General features: G+C 40.3%; 1 protein-coding gene across 1 annotated transcript; it reads left to right on the top strand.

The window, feature by feature from the left end:
* The first annotated feature begins 3,110 nt into the window (after window positions 1-3,110).
* Window positions 3,111-13,138, top strand: LOC139396410 (5-hydroxytryptamine receptor 3A-like). The gene is made up of 8 exons (XM_071143448.1): window positions 3,111-3,206; window positions 3,311-3,355; window positions 3,632-3,738; window positions 3,944-4,113; window positions 6,441-6,562; window positions 8,189-8,399; window positions 11,986-12,135; window positions 12,915-13,138. Exons 1-8 carry the CDS (start codon window positions 3,111-3,113, stop codon window positions 13,136-13,138), a joined length of 1,125 nt encoding a protein of 374 aa, XP_070999549.1.
* The last annotated feature ends 6,540 nt before the right edge of the window (window positions 13,139-19,678 follow it).

The raw sequence follows: 19,678 nt of genomic DNA, 5'->3' as shown, positions 1-19,678 counted from the left end.
GTAGCAGCAGTGTAAAAGAGGGGTTGGGAGGGGGACACAATGCAAATAGCCCGGGTAACCATTTGGTTACCTGTTCAGGAGGCTTATGGCTTGGGGGTAAAAACTGTTGAGAAGCCTTTTTGCCCTATACTTGGCACTCCGGTACCACGCGGTAGTAGAGAGAACAGTCTATGACTGGGGTCTTTGACAATTTTTAGGGCCTTCCTCTGACAATGTAGAAAATAGTCCAAATTAAGAAAAACCCTTGAATGAGTCCAAACGTTTAACTGGTACTGTACATCCACAAGTCCTAATTGTCTCAGACCACGGGGTCTTGGTCAAAACATATTTTGCGAAACGCTGACCCTTAAGCCATTTGCTGATTCTGAACGGATGCTGCAGTAAATGTTCACACTAAACGGTTAAGTTACAGGTTACTGTTAGTCCACAACCAGCTGTCAAAACAAGCTGCTTCCTGAGCCACTAGTGAGGAGATGGCAACCTTTCTCCATTACCCAGAGAGGAGACGGCACCACTGAAACCACAATGCTGTCTGGTGCCCATGCATGAGGACATTTCAAATAAACCAACTCAATCCCTTTTGTATTATTGTCTGTATGAAGTCTGTATGCTCAACAATATGATAACAGCCTACGGTCCTATTGAGGTCCAGTGAAACATATAGCCAACTACAGGGTTTAGAGGCAGGTGGAGGTGCAGTATATCCACTTCTGCCTAGTCACAGTAATTAGTAATTACCTGTCTGTTGTGGGTTGTTGTTTACACAAGATGGTGAAATGAATCCTGGGAGGTTCATTTAAAAACTCATTATTTGGGGATTATGGCCAAGCACATCCTGTACAATACCGAGGATAATATTCTAATGTAGACAGTTTGTGGGGGTGTGTGTGGCTGTGGAAGACTGGGGCAACAAAATGTTAAAGAGCAGAGCCTTTATAAGGGTCATCCCAGGTGAGGCTTTGGCTTGAGAGGAAAGTAGAAGGCAAGTGGTGATCACTAAGCATCTAAAGGTAGGTTTTCAGTCCTTTTAACAGTTTCATTAGAGGAAACTCGTCTTAATTTATACTAAGACTGCGTGTGCTGACTCTACAGTATGTGCTTTGTGACAGGAGGACGTGCAGGGATGAGACCCATGGACCACAGTGTGCTGAAATGTTGCCTCTTCTCCCTATTCTTGCTAACAGGTAAGATATTGGGTTCCATTTTACTCTTCTTAAAACAGGCGCGAATTATGCTAGAATAATGTAATCTTTGTTCCTATTAGGAGATACGAAGTAAAGAGTGTAAAACACTTTTATGATATGCGATTGCAAACAGCAATTTTCATTTTTATTTCTTGTCACAAACAGATATTATTAAAGTCATGAAAAAGAAACATGTCCAATGAAAAATCAAATAAATATAACCCAGCTAGCACATTTGGTTCCTTGGAACTTGCGGGAACGTATGTTTTTGGTTTTACATTGGTTGTGGGAACACAGCCATACGTTTCCTGACTGGTAAAACTGAACGTTTTTTAAACATTCTGAGAGCAGAAGTGAAAATGTTATCTGTTCTGAGAACATTTATTTTTAGGTTGCAGGAAGGTTCTGATAACGTTTTACTCTGGTTCCTTGAACATTTTCCTGGGAGTTATATTTTATTATAATATCGAATTATATTTGATTAAATATGCAGACAGACAGATTAAAAGTAAGTTTACATTGTAATGCCTCTGACAGACAAATTTCTAGCTCCGTCCATAACTTTTGGACTTTATAGCATTCCCAGAAAGCATGGATTATTGAGTCATTGTTAGTTTTACACTTAAGACATGACTGAATGTGTAATTTTTAAGCATACATTTTCATTAACTGTAATGTCGTTAATTAAGCTCTTACATTCCCTCCATCTTGTGCCAACATCAGTTATTTTTAAGCCTTGGTTCCAATAGTTTATATATATATATATTAAGAGATTGACAGTTGTATATGCTCTCTCCAAGGTTTTGTATATCTTATATCATACGTACATCATTTTTTGACTCATATAGATTTCCTCAGGGTTGCTCTGATGTCCAGAAGATTTCAAATCTAAATTTCGTGATATGTAACTTTGAAGTTGCAGGTATTTGAAAATATCTACATTGGTCAGTCCAACATTGCGTTTTAATTCTGTCATGGAAATAAATATGTTTCCTGTTAAGCAAGTCATTTTATCAAATCAATTCATTTTATGGTTTCCATTCTTTTAGATTTTCATATGGACCAATTTATCGGAGAATTCTGAAAAGCTATTCAATGATTGTTCCATGGGGTTGTTTTTTTAGGGAGTAATATTGCTTCTTGTAAAATACGTTTCATTTTCTTCTATATTGTTATATTGTTCTGAACTATGACGTTGTTAATGTTCTTAGCTTTATCCATTGAAAATAGACAAAAACAAAAATAAATTATTTTTTGGGATGAGGATGCACATCTTTTTTACTCATATAACAGACCCCATTTCAAAGGTAACAAGCACTCATTAAGATCAGGTGTGGCCAATTAGTGGGCGCGACCAACCCACCTGAACACACTTTACAAGGTAGAGGATGGAGTTTTGTTGATTGCTGAGATCAAAATCGATATGTTTTTACATAACAATCTTCAAACATTCTCATTACAACAATTTTCTTGTGGTTTTTATAGAAAGTTTTCTTGTATTTTTTAAAAATTGTATTACTTTCTCAGAACGTAACTGATAATGGACTAGTGATAAGAGTATCAGGTTTAGATACAGTGCAATATACAGAGAGCATGATCACTTTTTACAGTGAGTCACTACTTTGAAGACATGCAACAACCTTATCCCATTTCATTTTGACTGTGTAAGCCATTTATTGTACTGTGTTGAACTATTGAAAAGCCTCTTTGGTTCCTAGAAAAGCGCTATATAAATCCAATATTATATTCTGAAATTAAATACCCATCTCTGGTTCCACAGTATCTGCATCAGGCACTCTATCCAATGCAGCAATTACTACTATCCAACCACTATCTAATACAGCCAGTGCCTCCCAACCAGCCAACACAGCCACTTCATCCAGTGCAACCACACCATCCTGTTTGACCCGTCGATGTCTGGCCAGCATGCTGATTGCGAAAGAAGCTCGGAGTCCGCCACAGTCTCCACGGTGCATCTCAATTATCCGTGTGCCGTCAATCGTGTACGAAACTCTGTCTGTCGTAAGTCCCTTTCCTTTTAATTGAGTTTTCTACAATGTGATGAGTTTCAGAGATAACATATTGACATTTCTATCACTGTGATGAATTATCCTGTTCCTAATAAGGATACAAAAAACCTCCGCTTCGAGAGTCGTCTGGAAGTCCCGCTGGTAAGTACCCTCTTAGGAAGAAAAAAAAAGGTGCTATAACCTAAAACGGTTCTCCGGCTGTCTTCATAGGAGAACCTTTTGAAGAACCCTATTTGATTCCAGGTAGAATCCTTTCCACAGAGGGTTTACCCTGGAACCAAAAAGAGTTTTCCTATGAGGACAGCTGAAGAACCCTTTTGGAACCCCCTATTATAAGAGTGTAGGCACAAAACATCCAGAGACATTCAAGTAAATGTGACATTTTGTAATACCACTCATTATGATTATACACTACAGTCTTGGGAAGACCCTGATTTATCATGGGACACATCAGTCTATCATCATGATGTGGTGGTCCTGCCTGTCAGCAAAATCTGGACTCCTGAACTCCATGTGACTAATGGGTGAGTCCACTTACAACAGAATACAATTACTTATGTTATGTTTCATTTTATAACAGTCAATTTATGTGTAATCTTCTAAATAGCAAGTGAAACATGGACAGAATTAGAGACAGTACTAATATGTTTTAAGTGGCCAAATGTTTAGTTGTGACAGTTTTAGTAGATCAATCCTCAGTTGTCTGTCCTCAACCTCTCATGTCTAAAGAGTGCAAACAACGATGAAGCACAGCAACAAGGATTTGCTGGTGCACAGCAACGGGACTATAGAGCACATGGTCATCATGAACACTGTGGTGGGCTGTGAGGTCAATCTGTACAACTACCCCTTCGCTTCAGATTTCTGTGCCATCGCCCTTAATGTGTGGGCAATTAGTGGTAAGTGCATCATTTCAAACCTAATTTTGTCTGCTAAATGGCTCTTGCACACCATTATTTACCAAAGCTCTTACTAACCAAAAACAACAAACCAAAAAACTTTTTTGTTGTCCCCTACTAAAGATTCCATCTTTAACTAAAGTTATCTCCCAAATTAAATAATGTTAATTCATAAGTTAATAACAAATCATAATTATATTAACAACATGACAAATGCAAGCTCTAATTCGTTGTATAGCCTAGTTGAAGGCGGTGGCGTGAAATAGACACATGCGTGGGTAAATGGTAAGCTTTCACCTAGCCTCAAAGCGGAAGTTCAGGATTTTACAACTTAATGTTAGATGGTTCCTCACCCTAAAAGTAGTATGGGCAAGGAGAAATTGTAATCCATGGTTCGGTTCTCTGAACAGCCACTACAAACTTTAGCCACCGCTAACAAAAAATCTATGCGAGTGAAAGGGGAAATCATGCAATTGTCAAAATGTCAATTTTACAAAATATTTTTTTTAATTTGTGGTAGTTTTTCCATCCCCTCCTGAGAACCAAGCTAAAACCGAACAAAGAGCCTAAAATCAAGGAATGAACGAAAGCAAATATGTTGTGGACCGTTACACCCCTAATGCCTATTGATATAAAACATTGTTTTTGTTATAAACTATGGTATGATCTCTGAGTGAGAGAACTGGTATCAAATACAGTGCCTTGCGAAAGTATTCGGCCCCCTTGAACTTTGCGACCTTTTGCCACATTTCAGGCTTCAAACATAAAGATATAAAACTGTATTTTTTTGTGAAGAATCAACAACAAGTGGGACACAATCATGAAGTGGAACGACATTTATTGGATATTTCAAACCTTTTTAACAAATCAAAAACTGAAAAATTGGGCGTGCAAAATTATTCAGCCCCTTTACTTTCAGTGCAGCAAACTCTCTCCAGAAGTTCAGTGAGGATCTCTGAAGGATCCAATGTTGACCTAAATGACTAATGACGATAAATACAATCCACCTGTGTGTAATCAAGTCTCCGTATAAATGCACCTGCACTGTGATAGTCTCAGAGGTCCGTTAAAAGCGCAGAGAGCATCATGAAGAACAAGGAACACACCAGGCAGGTCCGAGATACTGTTGTGAAGAAGTTTAAAGCCGGATTTGGATACAAAAAGATTTCCCAAGCTTTAAACATCCCAAGGAGCACTGTGCAAGCGATAATATTGAAATGGAAGGAGTATCAGACCACTGCAAATCTACCAAGACCTGGCCGTCCCTCTAAACTTTCAGCTCATACAAGGAGAAGACTGATCAGAGATGCAGCCAAGAGGCCCATGATCACTCTGGATGAACTGCAGAGATCTACAGCTGAGGTGGGAGACTCTGTCCATAGGACAACAATCAGTCGTATATTGCACAAATCTGGCCTTTATGGAAGAGTGGCAAGAAGAAAGCCATTTCTTAAAGATATCCATAAAAAGTGTTGTTTAAAGTTTGCCACAAGCCACCTGGGAGACACACCAAACATGTGGAAGAAGGTGCTCTGGTCAGATGAAACCAAAATTGAACTTTTTGGCAACAATGCAAAACGTTATGTTTGGCGTAAAAGCAACACAGCTGAACACACCATCCCCACTGTCAAACATGGTGGTGGCAGCATCATGGTTTGGGCCTGCTTTTCTTCAGCAGGGACAGGGAAGATGGTTAAAATTGATGGGAAGATGGATGGAGCCAAATACAGGACCATTCTGGAACAAAACCTGATGGAGTCTGCAAAAGACCTGAGACTGGGACGGAGATTTGTCTTCCAACAAGACAATGATCCAAAACATAAAGCAAAATCTACAATGGAATGGTTCAAAAATAAACATATCCAGGTGTTAGAATGGCCAAGTCAAAGTCCAGACCTGAATCCAATCGGGAATCTGTGGAAAGAACTGAAAACTGCTGTTCAAATGCTCTCCATCCAACCTCACTGAGCTCGAGCTGTTTTGCAAGGAGGAATGGGAAAAAATGTCAGTCTCTCGATGTGCAAAACTGATAGAGACATACCCCAAGCGACTTACAGCTGTAATCGCAGCAAAAGGTGGCGCTACAAAGTATTAACTTAAGGGGGCTGAATAATTTTGCACGCCCAATTTTTCAGTTTTTGATTTGTTAAAAAAGTTTGAAATATCCAATAAATGTTGTTCCACTTCATGATTGTGTCCCACTTGTTGTTGATTCTTCACAAAAAAATAGTTTTATATCTTTATGTTTGAAGCCTGAAATGTGGCAAAAGGTCGCAAAGTTCAAGGGGGCCGAATACTTTCGCAAGGCACTGTATCTGCTTTTCCAGGATGTGGCATGTTCCTGGACTTTGGGAATGTGAGCAAAACTAGTGCAAACCGTGGGGACTGGCTAACCGAGGAGGTGGAACTCAATGCTAAAGGAGGCAGAGATGATCGCAACTATCTTTGGGTTAGTGAGTGTTCCTGGTGATTTCAGTTGTATTTTATTTATGTGGGACTTGTAAAGGTACCTTCTTATTTTTATGGGCAAAGCTTAAACATTTACACTCAAAAAACAATACACTTTTTCAAAACAAATGATTTCTGCCTGGCTTTTTATTTTATTTATTTAAACTTTATTTAACTAGGCAAGTCAGTTTAGAACAAATTCTTATTTACAATGACGGCCTTCCAAAAGGCAAAAGGCCTCCTGCGTGGACGGGGGCTGGGATAAACACAACACTACATATAGAGAGACCTAAGACAAAAACATAGCAAGCCAGCAACACATGACAACACAACATCATGGTAGCAACACAACATGGTAGCAGCACAAAACATGGTACAAACATTATTGGGCACAGACAACAGCACAATGGGCAAGAAGGTAGAGACAACAATACATCATGCAAAGCAGCCCCAACTGTCAGTACGAGTGTCTGTGATTGAGTCTTTGAATGAAGAGATTGAGATAAAACTGTCCAGTTTGAGTGTTTGTTGCAGCTCGTTCCGGTCACTAGCTGCAGGGAACTGAAAAGAGGAGCGACACAGGGATGTGTGTGCTTCGGGGACCTTTAACAGAATGTGACTGGCAGAACAGGTGTTGTATGTGGAGGATGAGAAGTGCAGTAGATATCTCAGATAGAGGGTTTTATAAATAAGCATCAACCAGTGGGTCTTGCGACGGGTATACAGAGATGACCAGTTTACAGAGGAGTATAGAGCGCAGTGATGTGTCCTATAAGGAGCATTGATGGCAAATCTGATGGCCGACTGATGAAGAACATCTAGCCACTCGAGATAACCCTTACCTACCGATCTATAAATTATGTCTCCGTAATCTAGCATGGTCCTCTGAATCAGGGTTAGTTTGGCAGCTGGGGTGAAAGAGGAGTGATTACGATAGAAGAAAGTCTAGATTTAACTTTAGCCTGCAGCTTTGATATGTGCTGAGAGACAGTGTACCGTCTAGCCATACTCCCAAATGCTTGTATCAACCCCTCAGAGGTAGTAAACACACCTGTGGGGAGAGGGGCATGAACAAGGAAAGCTTGCTGGACACTAAGAAAGCTTTGTTGTAGAGTATTTAACAAACTCCTGGGAGGGACCAGCTGACTATAAGACTATCATCTACATATTTTTATTTTATTTTTTTACCTTTATTTAACTAGGCAAGTCAGTTAAGAACAAATCCTTATTTTCAATGGCGGCCTAGGAACAGTGGGTTAACTGCCTGTTCAGGGGCAGAACGACAGATTTGTACCTTGTCAGCTCTGGGATTTGAACTTGCAACCTTTCAACTGCTAGTCCAACTGCTAGTCCAACTGCTAGTCCAACGCTCTAACCACTAGGCTACCCTGCCGCCCCATATAAATGGATGAGAGAGCTTCCTACTGCCTGAGCTATGTTGATGCAAATTGAGAAGAGCGTGGGGCCTAGGATTGAGACTTGGGGTACTCCCTTGGTGACAGGCAGTAGCTGAGACAGCAGATTTTCTGACTTTAAACACTGCACTCTGAGGTAGTTAGCAAACCAGGCCAAAGACCCCCCAGAGACACCAATACTCCTTAGCCGGCTTATCTGTCTGTCTTCACAGGTGTCGCTGAAAATGCGGTCTGAAAACCCGTTTCTGTCCCTGGTCCTGCCCAGTATACTAATCATCTTGGCTGATGTGGGCAGCTTCTCCCTGCCGCTGGGAGAGAGCAAGCGCATCCCCTTCAAGGTTAAACTGGTTCTCAGCTTCATCATGTTCCTCAACATCCTCAAGGACCTTCTGCCTGGAGGAGGCCAGTGCAGCCCCATCATCCGTGAGTATCCTGTGTGTAATGCACAAGAATGAAACAGCATTTTGTTATAAACGGTGTGTATGTATCAGAGTTATAGAGCGACTGCGCCAAAAAACAAAACATTCCTTTTGCAAACAGCCAATCAAACATTTATTCTAGTGTAAAAACTGACATTTTTGTCATAAAATCAGCCTCTTCCAAAACTGAATTTGGTACCTAAGTGTGTCACAGCGTAAATTAAGGTTGGGTTTGTATTCCAATCATGTCATCAATTCATGCCCCCTTTTGCCCAGGTGGCACCGTGTTGTTTGTGGAAGAGTGGGCAAGTTTGTTTTGCATGGCCCGGTGCCCCTGGTGGGTGGAGATTTCTCCAATGCTGTGTAGCTCAGTTGGTAGAGCATGGTGCTTGCAATGCCAGGGTTGTGGGTTCGATTCCCATGGGGGACCAGTATGGGGATAAAATCTGAAAATGTGTGAACTCATTACTGTAAGTCGCTCTGGATAAGAGCATTTACTAAACATGTAAAATGCAATTGACTCGTAGGAAATGAACCAATGGAATGGTCGAAAATGAGAGAACCCTGCCCACCCGGGGAACTAGGCCATGTCAAATTATTCATATTTCCTCGTGCACCGAGAAACAGTCTTCTTCAGACAATACGGTGTAGATGGGTGGTCTGCCACATATTATGTTTGGCAGGAGCTTGATGTGCAATGCACATATTGATCGTGAAATACTCTACCCATAAATACCCATAAAATTGTTCAACAATCTTGGGCAGGATATGGATTAACTGTTACATCTCATGCTAGCTACTACTTCTGTGGGCTGTCAACCCTTAAACTGCCTGGTGTTGTTGGTGACTTGTGGTGAGTTGGTTACACTAGCAAGCAAAGTTAGCTAGCTACATTATTTGATAATACTAATGTGCCAGGCTAGCTATGACACTATCATGTAACTAACAGTTAGCTAAATACAAAGCTAACATTAGCAAGCTAGCTACCTTGATCTTGCAGTTAAAAAAGCTGTTAGCAAGGGATCTTGATTGGCTATCAGGGCAGATCTTGCTAACTATAGCCTATTCATTGCCATTTCAGGTTGGCTAGGATGTAGCCAGCTTGCTTTCAATAATCTTTCAATTCCAACTGGCAAGCCAAAAGATCCCTGCTAGTTAACATTAGCGAATGTAACTAACTATACCTAATTTCAAGTCAGATTTGCAAATTAAGCAGCTAGCAAGCTAGAAAAACAAGTAAAAATGAGATTTTACTGAGTTACAGTTTAAATAAGGAAATCAGTCAATTGAAATAAATTCATTAGGCCCCAATCTATGGAATTTACATGACTGTGAATACAGATATGCATCTGTTGGTCACAGATACTTGGATCAGAAAACCAGTCAGTATCTGGTGTGACCACTATTTGCCTCATGCAGTGCGACACTCCTTCACATAGAGTTGACCAGGCTGTTGCTTGTGGCCTGTGGAATGTTGTCCCACTCCTCTTCAATGGTTGTGCAAAGTTTCTGGATATTGGCGGGAACTGGAACATGCTGTTGGAACACAAGTTGATCCATAGCATCCCAAACATGCTCAATGCGTGACATGTCTGGTGAGTATGCAGGCCATGGAAGAACTGGGAAATGTTCAGCTTCCAGGAATTTAGTACAGATTCTTGCGACATGGGGCAGTACATTATCATTCTGAAACATGGTGATGGCGGCGGATGAATGGCATGACAATGGGCCTCAGGATCTCGTCACGGTAACTCTGATTTCAAATTACCATCGATAAAATGCAATTGTGTTTGTTGTCCGTAGCTTATGACTGCCCATACCATAACCCCACCTCCACCATGGGGCACTCTGTTTACAACGTTGCAAACCGCTCACCCACACAACGCCAAACACGCTGTCTGCCATCTGCCCGGTACAGCTGAAACCAGGATTAATCCATGAAGAGCACACTTCTCCAGTGTGCCAGTGGCCATCGAAGGTATAGGATTTGCCCTATGAAGTCGGTTACGACGCCAGTCAGGTTAAGACCCTGGTAAAGACAACAAGCAGGCAGATGCGCTTCCCTGAGACTGTTTATGACAGCTTGTGCAGAAATTCTTCAGTTGTGCAAACCCACAGTTTCATCAGCTGTCCGGGTGGCTGGTCTCAGACCATTATGGGATCAGCCGTCTTGCTTCAGGGGGAGATGTGGCGATATGCTGATATCTACAGTATCTAATGACGTCAAGTTCATAAACCCACTGCCAGGCATGCACAGTACAACCTGTGATGTTCTATACCGAACAAAAATATAAAACGCAACATGTAAAGTGTTGGTCCCATGTTTCATGAGCTGAAATAAAAGATCCCAGAAACGTTCCATATGCACAAAAAGCTTATTTCTCTCAAATTTTATGCACACATTTGTTTACATCCCGGTTAGTGAGCATTTCTCCTTTGCCAAGATAATCCATCCACCTGACAGGTGTGGCATATAAAGAAGCTGATTAAACAACATAATTCCACAGGTGCACCTTGTGCCGGGGGACAATAAAAGGCCACTCTAAAATGTGCAGTTTTGTCACAAAACACAATGTGTCAGCTCAGGACCGCTGAGCTGACTGAAGACCGCGGGCTTTCAACTCGCAGTAGTTGATATCGTTTCCACGGTAACATGTATTTACATCACATGATGAAACTTTTAAACTATGTTGCAAGGTACATTCGCAGCAAGGTTATGTAGAACGAGTATCACATGAAACATTCCAGACACTGGTTCTTGCCATCTTGGCATACTTTTGATTTGACAGAGAACTATATGCTAGCCTAAGGTTAGACAGGCTAGCCTAAGGTTAGACAGGCTAGCCTAAGGTTAGACAGGCTAGCCTAAGGTTAGACAGGCTAGCCTAAGGTTAGACAGGCTAGCCAGCTCCCCCCAGTTTGGCAAAACATATGGTCGATAAGAGTTTCTATTCGCCTCTTCTTTTCTACTTTAGCCTACACACAGAACTGAATTAGATGACCATCTTGAGATGGCGAGTCACTCAGGTGGGGTGAAACCACAACCCAAAGACAACTTTTGTTTGGCTTCAATCACGACCGCTAGCATTTCATGAGACAAATCTAAAACGATGCCAAATTAGGAAGTTCAGCCGCCCTTTAAGAATGTGCAGAAAGCTCACTCCACAGCTAGCTTGAAATGTTGCAGAGGGAGCTATGAAATTGGATATTTTTCTATAGCTCAATTGTTTGGTACGGTGTCGAGGTGGACGGCTGATGTGTGTTTGGGAGCAGTGATCCTGAACAGCAACAGTGATCCTAGTGATCCGTTGGGAGCAGAGATCCTGAACAGCAACAGTGATCCTAGTGATCCGTTGGGTGCAGAGATCCTGAACAGTGATCCTAGTGATCCGTTGGGAGCAGAGATCCTGAACAGCAACAGTGATCCTAGTGATCTGTTGGGAGCAGAGTTTCACTATTTCCAGCCCGGTATGTCACAGGGACAGTAAAGAAAGATATACTGGTAGCAGCGCACTGATGTTGGTTTCATGTATACAGGACCTCTCTGCCACCATATAACACTCACACATCTCTCTCGTTGTTTTCCATAGGAAAGCACTTCTGTTTCTGTTTGGTCATCCTGGTGTTGAGCACGTTGCAGTCTATGGTGCTCACACGCCTGGCTAAGTGTGGCACTCTCTGGCCCTGCAGCCTCTCCAAGTCCAAAGACTCACTGCTTAAAGACACAGACAATGAAGAGGGTAAACGTTTTCATTATTCTGTCATCTCAGTTAACCACAGAGCAAGATATATTTTTTTCTGGTTGCCAAAGAAGACGTTACCAAACCTCCTTATTAGGGCAGCCAGAGTTAATCAGTTAAGTGCACAATATTTGATTTACTATTAAATCGCATTGTGTGAAAGTGTTGAATACACTGAAAACATCATACATAATCTATACAGCAAAAATGTACAATACCATGTAAAAACAAGTGGACATTGAGATGAAATAATGCCCTTTCTTTGACCTAATTTTACTAACTGTTACATTAGACAGAATCAAGACGTCAATATTCTTAATGTTTCTTTGTATTTAAAAATCCTAAAATTACAGCTCCCTTTGGAATGTATTTCCCCTCCCCCAGTTAATTGTTGACAGCCCTAGTCTTTATGCAACCATTTATAACCTGACCATGATGTCATAATGACTTTATTGCAATCAGTCTACATTAAGGGGTAACCCCATTTAAATATATGCTTATAGGGGGAATTTAAACCATTTACTGACACTGTTACTGTTTGAGAGTTTTTATTTTTGCTATTTCCAATTGGTGGTCAAATATGACACCTGTTGGCACTTTTAGGGTTAAAAAAATAAAATCATCACCATAAACAAGTCGAGGTATTTTGTTAATGCACAACCATTCTTACTCTCTAGCTGCAGTTGACGTCTTACCCAGCCTATTTCTCGCATGTCCACAAATAATAATGTTAATCATGTTATCCCTTTTCCTCTCATTTACTTTGTCTGATATTAAAGCCTCAGAGGAAGAGAAGAATACATCCCTCCAGAAGGTGGTGAAGTTTCTCAACAAAATGGCTGCACAAGACCACAAAAATGCTATACACCATCGCTTTGCCAACAAAGTGGACTTGATCTGTTTCTGTATCTATCTCACCGTCCTCATTGTTTACGCAGTCATCATTTTATATTTCTCCTTTGGTTCTCAATGTGAGATCAACCATTTAGAATTCTGGCATTAAATTCTTTATTTGCGTTTAACAATGATATGTAAATAAATATAAAGTATGTGTGTATTCTTCAGTAGAGATTTAACAATATTTATTTCAATATGTTTGAGCTAAGAATTAAATTGATTAGGACTATGCATCCTACCTTTGAAACACCTCTGCATATCTATCCATTTTCCATTCTTCCTGTGCCATCCAAATTCCTGCATAGCCTACTGGTCAACGTACTGTAGTCAAAAATAATGCGAACGATGATGGTCAGCGATGAAGATAAGTCTAGCAACTTGCTGGTGCCGAGGCCCAGCATGATGACTCAATCACGATTTATGGTATTGTTTGAATGACAGACCATGTGGGGGCTATTACAGGGGTCAAACACCTTATCTGTGGCAATCTCGATGGAAACACATTACCATGGAAGTCCTGGGGGTCACTGACGCCAGGATAAGATGTAAAGACTGATGAAACTTGAATCGACTAAATTAATGTCACTGTGTGAATGAAATTGTCATGTTTGGATTGTTTCAAGAGTTCATAAAGGGCTATGTATTTTGGTATGTTTTATAATACTATGTTATGAACTTTGATATGTTTTATAATACTATGTTATGAACTTTGATATGTTTTATAATACTATGCTATGTATTTTTATATGTTTTATAATACTATGCTATGTATTTTTCTACGCTGTTAAGACTTTTGTATTCTCTTTATCGTGAAGATTACTGGTATGTACCATTTGCTAATTGTATTCTTATTGCGTAACTAATAAATTTGATTACTTTCAAATAGATACAAACCGTAGTCCTCACATTTGAGTAATATTCCTTGAATTATTATTTGGTGGAATGGTAAATGGTATTCACAATATACATAGCATATGTATCTCTAACTGTGCATCTCTGAGCTAAGGTTAACTCAATAATGTAATGCTAGGACATCGATTGCAAGATATTACCTCCTTGTCCCTTAGCCTCTTAATGATTGCCTAATGGTAAACCTACACACATCTTACAGTATTCCGAATGGTGACGCAAGGCTTGCAACCTTGGCAATACCCACTGGATCCGATAATGGGCCCATAGTGTTCACATGATAATGGAGTCAGGTGGTATATCATAGTAGGGTCATAGACCCCTACACTAATTCTGTCATCCTCAGACGAAGTGAATGTTCACTATTCTACATTACCAGGTTGTTAGCTAGCTAGGTAACATGACTAAACAACCCACTGGGCAAAAACTGGTTGAATCAATGTTGTTTCCATGTCATTTCAACCCCCCAAAAATGAATGTAATGACATTGAATCAACATGGACAACTGATAGGATCAGCAGAAAGTCATCAACATTAAGGGCATTTTTTTTCCCACCCAGCTTTTAAACCAAATCCAATGATGTGGTGACATTTGTTGTTGAATTCATGTTAGTTGACAACTCAACCAAATTTAAATCAAAACTAAACGTTGAACTAACATCTGTGCCCAGTGGGAATGTTGTTTGTTATCAAACCCCAAAAATAGCGACCCACAACATGGTTATATACAATGCGCATAACAAGAATAACAAGTAGCCTCTTAGAGAAAAGGGTTCCAAAAGGGTTCTGCGGCTGTCCCTATAGGTGAACCCTTTTTGGTTCCAGGTAGAACCCCCTGTGGAAAGGGTTCTACATGGAACCTTAAAGGATTGTACCTGGAGCCAAAATGGGTTCTTCAAAGGGTTATCCTATGGGGACAGCCTTGTTATCTAAGAGTGTAATATGGGGCACAACTTTTGAACGGTGTGGGCTACAGACACACAGTTTTCAGCAGTGGAAAGGTGCAAACATGATTGTGACGAAACCGTGCTCCGTTTGTCCTCTATGGCAGTCAGGGGTTGACCCTTAATGAATACATGGAAAGGGGACTGTAGCTGTAGTATAGATGCAGTGTGAAGGCCTTAAATTATCTCCTAACTAAGCAGGTTCTCAACCTTCCTGTTTCAAATTTAAGAGTATTATCTGGTGAGAACGCATTAATTAAATATACCGGTGCTGTTGAGTGGAACAAACTATGACAGCAAGTCAGAGCCATGCCGACCACAACTTCATTTAAAAAGAATGTCAAAAGCTGGCGAACTGCAGCCCCCCAAACGATTCCTTCTCGTTTGAGTTTGAGCAGAGACTGTGTGTATGTTTTGTGTCCATCATAACATTCAATAATACATTCATTGCATTTCATCTTGCACCATGCGATCAATTACCAGTCCTAAACATGTATTTTTCACCCTCTACAGTATGCTGTTATTGCTGCCAGCAGCATGATCTCTTTTACAGTTGTTGGTTGGAGCAGGTCTCCACAGCCGCTGAGCCGGAGGAGTTTGTATTAAAGGCTCTGCATGGTCAATCTGACAGTGGTCGTACAGCACTTACTGCGATACCGGCTCCGCAAAAGTCAGTGCAGACATACGGTGGCTTGCGAAATTATTCACCCCCTTGGCATTTTTACTTTTTTGTTACCTTACAAATGAATTAAAATAGATTTTGGAATTAAATGGAATTAAAATAGATTTTTGGGGGGGGATTTGTATCATTTGATTTACACAACATGTCTACCACTTTGAAGATGCAAAATATTTTTTATTGTGAAACAAACAAGAAAAACAGAAAACTTGAGCGTGCATAACTATTCACCCCCAAAGTCAATACTTTGTAGAGACACATTACAGCTGCAAGTCTCTTGGGGTGTCTATAAGCTTGGCACATCTAGCCACTGGGATTTTTGCCCATTCATCAAGGCTAAACTGCACTCCCTCCATACGAAGCCCCCCGACCACATTGGCGGTTCAAGCATAAATTGGCTTTTAATCCTGTTGTAGTCATTGCAGCCAGCAGGTCAAATGAACAACGAAATGAACGAGTCTCTCAGAAAAACTTGTCATGACTCTCGAGTCAGTATAAAGAGTCATTAAAAAGAACAAATTGTTTGCAAACTGCACATCACTACTGGAGAGACCCTACTTATTTATACAGTAGTTGGCAGTGTGATGGACCCCTCTGACTGATTCAGGTCATATTCAAATCAGAGTAATTGTCTGTGAGTAAATCTGGAATGTGGTTCAAGTTGAGGTATAGAGAGCAGCCATTCAAGGTCAACCTTTTCTGCAACAGTAAATTCCTAGGGGGTACTCCATGGTTTATCTTCTATTCTTTTACATTCTTAACATGGACATTCAATTGTGTGATAAAAAATAACCTTGAAATATAACTTCTATATATTCTGTGATGCAGCAACCTACTACAATATTTTTGTTATTGTTGAATTTTACAGTGTTAAATGATGATCATATTTGACAAAAAGGGAAATTATAATCAGTGTTTTACTGTTGCATTGAGCATTAACATATACATGTCCTAAATCTAGACTACAGTTGACCACACATATATTGAGCATTAACATATACATGTCCTAAATCTAGACTACAGTTGACCACACATCTGTTGTGCAACACTTCCCCTTACTGGAGAAGAAACAAATGTCTGTAGAAAACTGTTTTGTCAAAAAAAATATTGTTGACAAAAAAAAATATACATAACAACACTCAGCTGTCAAAACAATCAATATTATAGTGGTTTATTTTGATTATATGATATTAGTAGCTGTAAATGAAATTTTCTTCCAAGCTGTGCACGCACACCAGAGTTACAGTGCCTTGCGAAAGTATTCGGCCCCCTTGAACTTTGCGACCTTTTGCCACATTTCAGGCTTCAAACATAAAGATAAAAAACTGTATTTTTTTGTGAAAAATCAACAACAAGTGGGACACAATCATGAAGTGGAACGACATTTATTGGATATTTCAAACTTTTTTAACAAATCAAAAACTGAAAAATTGGGCGTTATTCAGCCCCTTTACTTTCAGTGCAGCAAACTCTCTCCAGAAGTTCAGTGAGGATCTCTGAATGATCCAATGTTGACCTAAATGACTAATGATGATAAATACAATCCACCTGTGTGTAATCAAGTCTCTGTATAAATGCACCTGCACTGTGATAGTCTCAGAGGTCCGTTAAAAGCGCAGAGAGCATCATGAAGAACAAGGAACACACCAGGCAGGTCAGGGATACTGTCGTGAAGAGGTTTAAAGCCGGATTTGGATACAAAAAGATTTCCCAAGCTTTAAACATCCCAAGGAGCACTGTGCAAGCGATAATATTGAAATGGAAGGAGTATCAGACCACTGCAAATCTACCAAGACCTGGCCGTCCCTCTAAACTTTCAGCTCATACAAGGAGAAGACTGATCAGAGATGCAGCCAAGAGGCCCATGATCACTCTGGATGAACTGCAGAGATCTACAGCTGAGGTGGGAGACTCTGTTCATAGGACAACAATCAGTCGTATATTGCACAAATCTGGCCTTTATGGAAGAGTGGCAAGAAGAAAGCCATTTCTTAAAGATATCCATAAAAAGTGACGTTTAAAGTTTGCCACAAGCCACCTGGGAGACACACCAAACATGTGGAAGAAGGTGCTCTGGTCAGATGAAACCAAAATTGAACTTTTTGGCAACAATGCAAAACGTTATGTTTGGCGTAAAAGCAACACAGCTGAACACACCATCCCCACTATCAAACGTGGTGGTGGCAGCATCATGGTTTGGGCCTGCTTTTCTTCAGCAGGGACAGGGAAGATGGTTAAAATTGATGGGAAGATGGATGGAGCCAAATACAGGACCATTCTGGAAGAAAACCTGATGGAGTCTGCAAAAGACCTGAGACTGGGACGGAGATTTGTCTTCCAACAAGACAATGATCCAAAACATAAAGCAAAATCTACAATGGAATGGTTCAATAATAAACATATTCAGGTGAGAATGGCCAAGTCAAAGTCCAGACCTGAATCCAATCGAGAATCTGTGGAAAGAACTGAAAACTGCTGTTCACAAATGCTCTCCATCCAACCTCACTGAGCTCGAACTGTTTTGCAAGGAGGAATGGGAAAAAATTTCAGTCTCTCGATGTGCAAAACTGATAGAGACATACCCCAAGCGACTTACAGCTGTAATCGCAGCAAAAGGTGGCGCTACAAAGTATTAACTTAAGGGGGCTGAATAATTTTGCACGCCCAATTTTTCAGTTTTTGATTTGTTAAAAAAGTTTGAAATATCCAATAAATGTCGTTCCACTTCATGATTGTGTCCCACTTGTTGTTGATTCTTCACAAAAAAATACAGTTTTATATCTTTATGTTTGAAGCCTGAAATGTGGCAAAAGGTCGCAAAGTTCAAAGGGGCCGAATACTTTCGCAAGGCACTGTAAGTGGCCATTTACTGACTCTGAATGGATCCTGCTGTAAATGTTCACAATAGCCAGCCAAGGAGACAAGCATGGGGACTAGTCTTGATAAATCAATCAGACAGATTTTGGTTTACACTGAATCTCCGTTTGGATATTGGTTAGGCTACAATTAGGCTGGAGGAAATGTTAGCTAAATTGAGTGCTGCTCATGATCATCTTGTGTAGTTGGCTCATTTATTAGAACATTTTGTTATTTAGTTTAACAAGTGGATTATTTTGCTCTTCACTTAGTATCCCAGGCCTACTCCTGACCAGAATCCTGTGACTTCACTGACTTGTCTGATAATCTATCAATGTGATTTTGTTTCACTGAATCTCCGTCTGTATAGGCTATCTGGTTAAATGATTTCTGTTTGGGCAAATAAGTGGAGGTGTTTTAGCTCAATTATTCGTTTGGTCATCTGTCACAGATCAGAAACATTTAGCATGCAATGATGTAGTCTAAATTCAGAGTTGGCCTATTGTTTTGCTCGATCGACTCCAAAAACCCGCAGAGGTTGTGAAATATGAACACGAGACTCACACGCTTTTGAAAATAGGATTACTATTATTTTCTATCAGTATCATGATGACGATAAGACCAGACACCAGCTCCCTAACAAAGTGGACTGAGTCTCGTTTAAAAATGGGCTCGGTTTAAAAATATCACTTTTTTACATGATGGCGGTTCCACGTACTTTCCCTTGACAAGTTGTGTGGGAAAAATACTATTTGTATTTTATTCTGTTATATTCTTACTATAAAGTATATGTATGTTGACTGTGATCGGGTAGGTGTGTCTTGTCTGTTAAATGAACAAAATAACAAACTATTGATTTTATTTGGCTGTACAGCCCCGTAACATAGGTCTAATTAAACTCGAAATATGCTATTATGTTCTTTTTAAAATACTTTTTATTAGTCAGGTTTCTTAGGACCTGCCTAAACAAATTAATAATATACATACAGTTGAAGTCGGAAGTTTACATACACCTTAGCCAAATACATTTAAACACACACATTACCGGGGGCAAACTACCTGCCCTCCAGGACACCTCCAGCACCCGATGTCTCAGGAAGGCCAAAAATATCAACCACCCGAGCCACTGCCTGTTCACCACTCTACCATCCAGAAGGCGAGTCAGTACAGGTGCATCAAATCTGGGAACGAGACACTGAAAAACAGCTTCTATCTCAAGGCCATCAGACTGTTAAACAGCCATCACTAGCATACTGAC

The sequence above is a fragment of the Oncorhynchus clarkii genome, unplaced genomic scaffold (assembly GCF_045791955.1).
Source record: "Oncorhynchus clarkii lewisi isolate Uvic-CL-2024 unplaced genomic scaffold, UVic_Ocla_1.0 unplaced_contig_1133_pilon_pilon, whole genome shotgun sequence".
NCBI classification, from domain to species: domain Eukaryota; kingdom Metazoa; phylum Chordata; class Actinopteri; order Salmoniformes; family Salmonidae; genus Oncorhynchus; species Oncorhynchus clarkii.
This window is presented reverse-complemented; position numbering and strand designations above follow the sequence as displayed.